Below are 9,007 nucleotides of genomic sequence, written 5' to 3'. Positions count from 1 at the left end.
TTACAATAAAAAATCAATATGTTTACAAAATGAGCGACATTTAATTTGCTACAGATTGAATTACAAGAATAATCACCTACTATTTTATCCAAAGTCACAAATGGTTACACCAAAATAAAAATCACTTTGTTATTAGCATCAACAAAAAAATAAAAAAATTGTTGTCTCTTTATAACAATTGTTAACAACAAATCGTACAAAAAAATACAGGTTGTTTACATCAAATAGTTCATCATCTCACTTCATGTGTTTTGCAGCGAAATAATTGTTGGGCCGAAAAAAACAAACCCATTAAGCAACGCGGGAGCTAGACCGAACGACCTATCCGCGCGACGCGATCCGAATCCCAAGCATTTTCCTTTTTATATATACTCACTCATTGATCTAGCGCTGAAAATCGCTATCAGTTGACTCGATTGTCCTCGTCTTCCCAAAAGGCTGCTAAATGTCTAGTTCCATTCCGATTTCGGATTTAGTCGCGTGCGGAGGCCTACACGGGGTCACGGGCGCGCGCGTGCTCAGTTGGGAAACTTCCGGCACACACACCTTTCTTCTTCCTCCTCCGCCTCCCCCTGACCCGGCCGGCCGTTGAAACCCCTGCCATGTCCACCAACCCATTCGCTGCTACACCTATATGTACCCGCCCAGCAACCCCTTTGACCAAACCAAGAAGCTCGCACACACAACGCCTTCTTCAACTGAAGCTCCATCCATCCATCCGGCGAGCGAGCGAGCAACTGAGCGGGAGCGGCCGCATTTGTGATCTATCGGCCGACTGATACTGATACGTGCGTTCTGTGTGCCAACCGGCCATGGACACGGGCCCGGCGGCGTTCGGGGTGGCGAGCCTGCGGATGGGCCGCTCCTACCGGGAGCGCGGAAGCGACGTCTTCTCGCGGGCGGCTTCGTCGGCGAGGGGAGGAGACTCGGAGGACGACGAGGAGGCGCTCACGTGGGCGGCGCTCGAGAGGCTGCCCACGCACAGCCGCGTCCGCAAGGGCATCGTCGGGGACGGCGGCTGCGAGCTCGTCGACATCGCCGGCCTCGGCTTCCAGGAGAGGACGCGCCTGCTCGAGCGACTCGTGCGCGTCGCGGAGGAGGACCACGAGCGATTCTTGCTCAGGCTCAGGCAGAGGCTAGACAGGTACAGTAGCTCTAAGCACTTGCTTTGCTCCTCTGCCTTTCTTTACTAGACTAGACTACGTACTCCGCCGGTGCTGAAATTTCTCTTGTTTCAGAGTTGGGCTCGACTTTCCGACCATCGAAGTGCGGTACGACCACCTCAACATCGATGCGCTCGCACATGTCGGGAACAGAGGCCTGCCCACGTTCATCAACACCACTCTCAACTCTCTAGAGGTACCTACTCACGGCAGTCCTGGAAATTTTCTGTGACTGAATTCTGAGCAGGCTGTTCTTCAAATCTGACCTTTTTCTTCGCACTTTCTTTCTCCTTCAGTCCATAGCCAATCTACTTCATATAATTCCCAACAACAAGGTGCCGATGAACATCCTCCATGATATTAATGGAATTATCAAGCCAAAGAGGTAAGGCTTTTGGACAGGACCATTTACTTTTCTTCTCATTACACAATTGCACACTACGCTCGGTTTGGGCTCCGATATTTAAGTTTAAGTTAGATGTTATGGAATTATGTTAGCACATGATCGCATCTTTCAAGCATACTGCATGATCACTGGATTCACTACTACCGTGTTATGTGTTTCTAGACTTTTCGTTGTTGTGAGATGATGTATTTTATTTAGTGTTGCATTATTACTGGTGCCAATTTTCAGCATTTTTTTGTCGTCCTTCATCAACGCATATCAGTTGAATTTGGTGGACTGATGTCTTGTATTTTCATGAAAAAATCCAGGATGACGTTACTATTAGGGCCACCAGGATCAGGGAAGACTACACTGCTTCTTGCTTTGGCAGGGAAACTAGGTTCTGATCTAAAGGTTAGGAATTGTACTTATTACATCAACATGACTGATTTGAGCATTCATGTTACAAAGTTCCAGGCAAGCTTACTTTTGCTGTGATGCGAACCAACCAGGTTACAGGAAAAGTGACATACAATGGGCATGGAATGAATGAGTTTGTGGCTCAAAGGTCAGCGGCCTACATATCACAACATGACCTCCACATCGCTGAGATGACGGTACGGGAAACCTTGTCCTTCTCAGCCAGATGCCAAGGGGTTGGAAGCAGATACGGTGAGCTCAAATTTGATCACATTATGAGAGACTGTTACTTCTCTATAATTCCTTCCCTCACCATGTAATTGTTTGCTAATTCCTCGTGAACTTGTCCCAGATATGCTAACTGAGCTATCTAGAAGGGAGAAGGCTGCAAATATCAAACCAGACCCAGATCTTGATGTCTACATGAAGGTTAGTTTATAGTTCTGTAACACTTCACGATGCTGAACTCAGAATGCTATAATTTTCATAACTAAGTATTAGGTAAACATTTGTAGATAGCTTTATGCATTCTCACAACCTAGCCTTCATGCATTGAACTGACTATGCTATAATTTCTTCCCCCTTGGGACTGATAATACATGGATAGATATATTGATAGTACACCCATTTCATTGTGAATACTTTCTGCTTACCACATTTAATATGCAGGCGATAGCAGTGGGTGGTCAGGATACAAATATCATCACTGATTACATCCTCAAGGTACTGCATCAAACAACAATATATTTTCTTCTTCAATGTACTAAGAGCTAACTGTTCAGTTGAACCTTGCAGATTTTAGGGCTTGACATTTGCGCCGACACCATGGTCGGAGACGATATGCTGAGAGGAATCTCAGGGGGGCAACTTAAACGTGTCACAACTGGTATATTGCAAAAATCCTTGACAGTTCCTTGTCATAACAGGATCTGTGATCTGAACGTTTGCTGACTCTTTTACTTGAACTTGAAGGTGAGATGATGGTTGGAGCAGAAAGAGCACTGTTCATGGATGAAATCTCCACGGGCCTGGATAGCTCTACTACATACCAGATAGTGAAATCACTTGGACTGATCACTAACATCCTCAGCGGCACAACTGTCATTTCCCTGTTGCAACCTGCACCAGAGACATATAATTTGTTTGATGACATAATCCTCCTGTCCGACGGCTACATTGTGTATCAAGGGCCACGTGAAAATGTGCTTGAATTCTTCGAATCCATGGGCTTCAAATGTCCTGATCGGAAAGGTGTCGCTGACTTTTTGCAAGAAGTAAGTCAGTTGTAATGCTATTCTTTATCGGAAAAAAAAGTTGTAATGCTATTAATGGACAATAATTCTATGCCTTGCTAACATTAACGGTTTATAAACTTATAGGTGACATCAAGAAAAGATCAGGCACAATACTGGGCAAGGCGTAATCAGAGATACCATTATGTCCCAGTCAAGGAGTTTGCTCATGCCTTCCAGGCATTTCATGTCGGCCAAAGTCTCTCTGCGGAGCTCTCACACCCTTTTGATAGGAGCCAGTGCCACCCTGCTTCGCTGACAACCTCAACTTACGGTGCCAGCAAGAAAGAGCTGCTGCGTGCATGCATCGAGAGGGAGTGGTTGCTCATGAAACGGAATATGTTTGTCTACCGTTTCCGGGCTGTTCAGGTAAACCTATTTTTACCTTGTAGGAAACCAATTTCAGGCATATATTCATGGTTTAACATGCACTCCTATGAGATTGGTGAACTGATGGCGTTACTCCATATCCATCTGCAGCTTCTGGTAATGACAATAATCGTGATGACACTGTTCCTGCGCACAAACATGCACCATCGTACGGTTAACGATGGCACTGTCTACTTAGGTGCCCTGTTCTTTTTTATAGTTGCCCACATGTTCAACGGCTTCTCTGAGCTCGCTCTAGCCACCATAAAATTGCCAGTCTTCTTCAAGCAAAGAGATTACCTCTTCTTCCCTGCATGGGCTTATGCCATACCAACTTGGATCCTCAAGATACCGATATCTTGTGTCGAGGTTGCGATCACAGTATTCTTGGGTTACTATGTCATTGGGTTCGATCCAGATGTTGGAAGGTACGGCTAACCAAATATAATCTTTTAAACTGTAAGTACTAGTACAAATATACCATGCTAAAGTACTAACGTTATTTTTTCTTCTAGGCTATTCAAGCAATACTTGCTGCTGTTGCTTGTTAACCAGATGGCTGCAGCACTGTTCAGGTTCATCGCAGCATTGGGCAGGACCATGGTTGTTGCAAATACGTTGGCGTCCTTTGCACTCCTAGTGCTGCTCGTGATGAGTGGATTCATCCTGTCACACCGTAATGCTCCTAGAACAATTTATTCACTGGGTTAAGCCTCAAATTTCGAAGTGAACATTTGTAACTCCGGTTTGGTTTGTTCATGACAGCTGATGTGAAGAAATGGTGGATCTGGGGCTACTGGGCGTCGCCTCTTCAGTACGCCATGAGCGCCATTACAGTAAACGAGTTCCTTGGAGACAAATGGCAAAAGGTATGCAATTACCCTGACAACAATATTGTTCCCTGACGTAAGTACTATAGTTCTGATTGTCATAACCATGCTGCAGGTTGTCCAGGGATCCAACGAAATTTTAGGAGTAGATGTGCTCAAGTCCAGGGGTTTTTTCACTGAGGCAAAATGGTACTGGATTGGTAGTGGCGCCCTCCTTGGATATGTCATCGTGTTCAACATCCTCTTCACCGTTGCTCTAAGCTACCTTCAACGTAATTCTGAAGTTCTGGGATGAAATTGCAATGCACATTTTGTTAAGGCACTTGATCTGACCCATTGTTTTTCCTAATACATGCAGCCATGGGGAAATCTCAGCAAATACTTTCAGAGGATGCGCTGAAGGAAAAGCATGCCAGTATCACCGGCGAAATTCCTGATGAGTCAAGAAGCTCTACATCTGCAGGTAAGGCCACTTGCAGTATCTTTGGACATGAAACATCGCCACATGTCATTTGGTGAATGCAATCTAAATAGCCATACTGTGTGTAGGGAACATGAACAACTCAAGGAGAAACTCTGCATCAGGGGCTGCCTCAGGCGACGGCAGGAGGGGCATGGTCCTGCCCTTTGCACCGCTTGCTGTTGCCTTCAACAACATGAGATACTCTGTTGACATGCCTGCGGAAATGAAAGCACAAGGTGTTGACCAAGATAGGCTGCTTCTGCTAAAGGGAGTCAGTGGCAGTTTCAAGCCGGGAGTCCTCACAGCACTGATGGGAGTCAGCGGCGCTGGCAAGACCACGCTGATGGATGTGCTGGCTGGAAGGAAGACTGGAGGCTACATTGAAGGTGACATCTCAATCTCCGGCTACCCGAAGAAGCAGGAAACCTTCGCTCGCATTTCCGGTTACTGTGAGCAGAATGACATCCACTCACCAAATGTGACCGTGTACGAGTCCCTGGTGTACTCTGCATGGCTCCGGCTGCCCTCTGATGTAGAGTCAGAAACAAGAAAGGTAAGGGTCGGTGTACAAATTGCATCATTAGCTCAGGGTATACTAGTGTTTTCTGAACAATGGTGTTCATTTCTAACAGATGTTCATAGAGCAAGTGATGGAGCTGGTAGAATTGAATTCACTGAGAGATGCACTCATTGGACTACCTGGAGTCAGTGGCTTGTCAACAGAGCAAAGGAAGAGGTTGACGATCGCGGTTGAGCTGGTTGCTAATCCGTCGATCATATTCATGGATGAGCCTACCTCTGGCCTCGATGCCAGGGCCGCGGCGATTGTGATGAGGACGGTGAGGAACACTGTGGACACAGGCAGGACCGTTGTTTGCACCATCCACCAGCCTAGCATCGATATCTTTGAGGCCTTCGATGAGGTATAGATTGTTGTTTCTGCAGTTTCATATCAAGATTTTTTTCAACGCCATCCTAAGATTTTGTCTTGATTTGATTGATGCAGCTGTTCCTGATGAAGAGAGGAGGAGGAGATATACGTGGGTCCTCTAGGACACCAATCTCATGACCTCATTGAGTACTTTGAGGGAATCGAACAGGTCAGCAAGATCAAACCGGGGTACAATCCGGCAACATGGATGCTGGAAGTGACCTCACAGGCACAAGAAGATATTCTGGGTGTCAGTTTCGCGGAGGTGTACAAGAACTCGGATCTCTACCAGTAAGTCACCACCAACAACACCACATTTTGTTCTGAACTTGTCACTGCTGAAAGAGAAATGACTGATTTCGGATGATCCATGGTATTGCAGGAGGAACCAGAGCGCGATCAGGGAGCTCAGCAAGGCCCCTGCTGGGTCCAAGGATCTCTACTTCCCGACGCAGTACTCGCAGAGCTCCATCACCCAGTGCATGGCGTGCCTGTGGAAGCAGAACCTGTCCTACTGGAGGAACCCTCAGTACACGGTGGTCCGCTTCTTCTTCTCCCTCGTGGTGGCCCTCATGTTCGGCACCATCTTCTGGCGCCTCGGGGGGAGGAAGTCGAGGCAGCAGGACCTGTTCAACGCGATGGGGTCCATGTACGCCGCCGTGCTCTTCATGGGGATCTCCTACTCGTCGTCGGTGCAGCCCGTGGTGGCGGTGGAGCGGACGGTGTTCTACCGGGAGAGAGCCGCCGGGATGTACTCGGCGCTGCCCTACGCCTTCGGGCAGGTGGTGGTGGAGCTCCCCTACGTGCTGGTGCAGTCGCTGGTGTACGGGGTCATCGTCTACGCCATGATCGGCTTCCAGTGGGACGTCAAGAAATTCTGCTGGTACATCTACTTCATGTACTTCACGCTGCTCTACTTCACCTACTACGGTATGCTCGCCGTCGGCCTCACCCCCAGCTACAACATCGCCTCCATCGTCTCATCCTTCTTCTACGGCGTCTGGAACCTCTTCTCCGGATTCGTCATCGCACGCCCGGTACGTACGCATTTATTCATTCACGCATCATGCATCCCCTTCTCTTACATCCTCAATTGGCATAAAACTCATGGGATTTGTTGGTGTTTCAGACGATGCCGGTGTGGTGGAGGTGGTACTCGTGGGCGTGCCCCGTGTCGTGGACGCTGTACGGGCTGGTGGCATCGCAGTTCGGCGACCTCACGGAGCCACTCCAGGACACCAACGTGCCCATCAACGTCTTCCTCGAGGACTTCTTCGGATTCCATCACGACTTCCTGGGCATCGTCGCCGTCGCGGTCGCCGGGTTCGCCGTGCTCTTCGCCGTCTGCTTCGGACTCGCCATCAAGGTGCTCAACTTCCAGCAAAGGTGATTCAGCATGCACCGAATGGCGGCTTTGAGGCCGTTGGTGCACGGATCGTGTCGGAAACGAATGATGTGCGTTTGTACTCAGCGTACGTCGCTTTTTCTTGGTTCCATTAGTTTTTTTCCCCTAGTTCATAGATTTGGCGTGCAAATGCTTATATTTTGTATATGTAAAGTACGCGCATAGCAAGTGACACAGTAGCAAAAAAAAAAATACAAGCTATAAATATGTAATCAAGAGAAATATTTTGGGTGAATTGGATAAACCCGTACCCTGTTGTTGCAAGGTCAAACCTTAACAAATACTAGTAAATGGCGTGACCAATTCTCGCTAAGAGTCAAGTAATTCTCGGTTGGTTGAAGTTACCGAATCTCGATTGCAACCCACATTATAACCAAGGTTTAAAATTAGTGTGCTAAATGAAATAGCGGTAGCCTCCTTTAAACGTTGTGGACGCTATATCGTGCTAATCGTGGTATATTTCAAATAGCGTTTTCAAAATAATACTAAATATAGCCTAAAAATAAATAATTTTACTATAACGAATGGATATATAGTCCAAAACTGACTGAATTATACATACATAACCACACATAAAAATAGATCACAAATATTTTAGAAGGATAACATCAGCATGTCACGGGCAACAACAGTATAAATTATTTATTAAAAATTATTAGCATTAGTGATATTATCTTCTGATTTAGAAGTGGAACCAACAGATTGCACTTCATCACCACAAAAAAGTGAAAGCAACTTGCCCGAAAAAAAGCGCTAACGCTATGAAGTTTTAGCGCGATATAATATGATATTCGCAAATAGCGCCACAGCGAACAAAATTACTAACATTTAGCATGGACCCTCTAGATATGCTATAGTGCGCTATTAGCGGAGAAATAGCGTGCTATTTTAAACCTTGATTATAACTCATGAGTAGCACGGATTACAGAGCAATCTGAAGGTCTAGAGCAGTTGCAACCAACTCATATCTAGCACGAATCATGAATCAATCAAATAGTCTAGATATTCTTTTCTCAGTTGCAACCTAATTTGCAACTAAAAAAATCTCTCTTGCAACTCATGCTAGCATGAATCACAGTGTAACTCTATGGTTAAAAAGTCTATTGAGAACTAAGCTAATTCTCACTCGACTTAGAATTAGAAAAACCGATAAATAAAATATGACTGCATGTTCTGATCATAAAAATGGTAAATTATATCGAACGAATGTAGTAATTTTAGCCCTGTGGAGCGAGTCTGTCGCCAATCGCCAAATCTTCATGCGTATGGTGAATGATACGTGAAATTTCGAAAAAACTCCTGACACCTTTTGTGTATGGTGGCCTTTGAAAGGATGAGATGTCGCCTAGATAGGGTGAATATGCGCTACATATATGGATTGTAATAATGCGAAATTAAACTAACGTTTTATTTTACAAGCATAAAACCTAAATATGATAGACTCAACTAAGTGCAATAACAACTCAAGCTAAGCAAAATAGGCACAATATATATATGAACAACAAGAGATAACAATATATAAGTACTTCAAACTCGATGGCTATCACAAGAAAAGTAAACTCGGGTATAAAGATAACCAAGGCACACGGAGACGAAGGTGTATTCATGTGTCCTCCCACACGAAGTGAGGTACGTCATGTTGGAGAGATACTGGCTTCCACAAAGGTCATCCGAACGCCACGAAGGCTCATCTTCTTCTCCAAGCCAATTCCACGAAGGACAAAGGTCGTTTACTTATGGCTAGCTTAT

General features: G+C 45.8%; 1 protein-coding gene across 1 annotated transcript; it reads left to right on the top strand.

Moving 5' to 3' along the window:
- The first annotated feature begins 507 nt into the window (after positions 1-507).
- LOC127300894 (ABC transporter G family member 44) lies at positions 508-7,539 on the top strand. The gene is given in 21 exon segments (XM_051331089.2): positions 508-1,144; positions 1,239-1,359; positions 1,460-1,548; positions 1,878-1,962; positions 2,061-2,220; positions 2,321-2,397; positions 2,638-2,691; positions 2,764-2,854; positions 2,941-3,242; positions 3,348-3,629; positions 3,741-4,057; positions 4,145-4,305; positions 4,395-4,498; positions 4,575-4,731; positions 4,818-4,922; positions 5,009-5,475; positions 5,555-5,845; positions 5,929-5,951; positions 5,953-6,144; positions 6,236-6,890; positions 6,983-7,539. Coding segments are annotated over 21 exon segments (4,326 nt in total). The 5' UTR covers positions 508-812; the 3' UTR covers positions 7,244-7,539.
- Positions 7,540-9,007: the final 1,468 nt, after the last annotated feature.

This window comes from Lolium perenne, chromosome 7 (genome assembly GCF_019359855.2).
Source record: "Lolium perenne isolate Kyuss_39 chromosome 7, Kyuss_2.0, whole genome shotgun sequence".
Taxonomy (NCBI): domain Eukaryota; kingdom Viridiplantae; phylum Streptophyta; class Magnoliopsida; order Poales; family Poaceae; genus Lolium; species Lolium perenne.
Note: the sequence above shows the minus strand (reverse complement) of the source record. Positions and strands in the feature narration are given on the sequence as shown.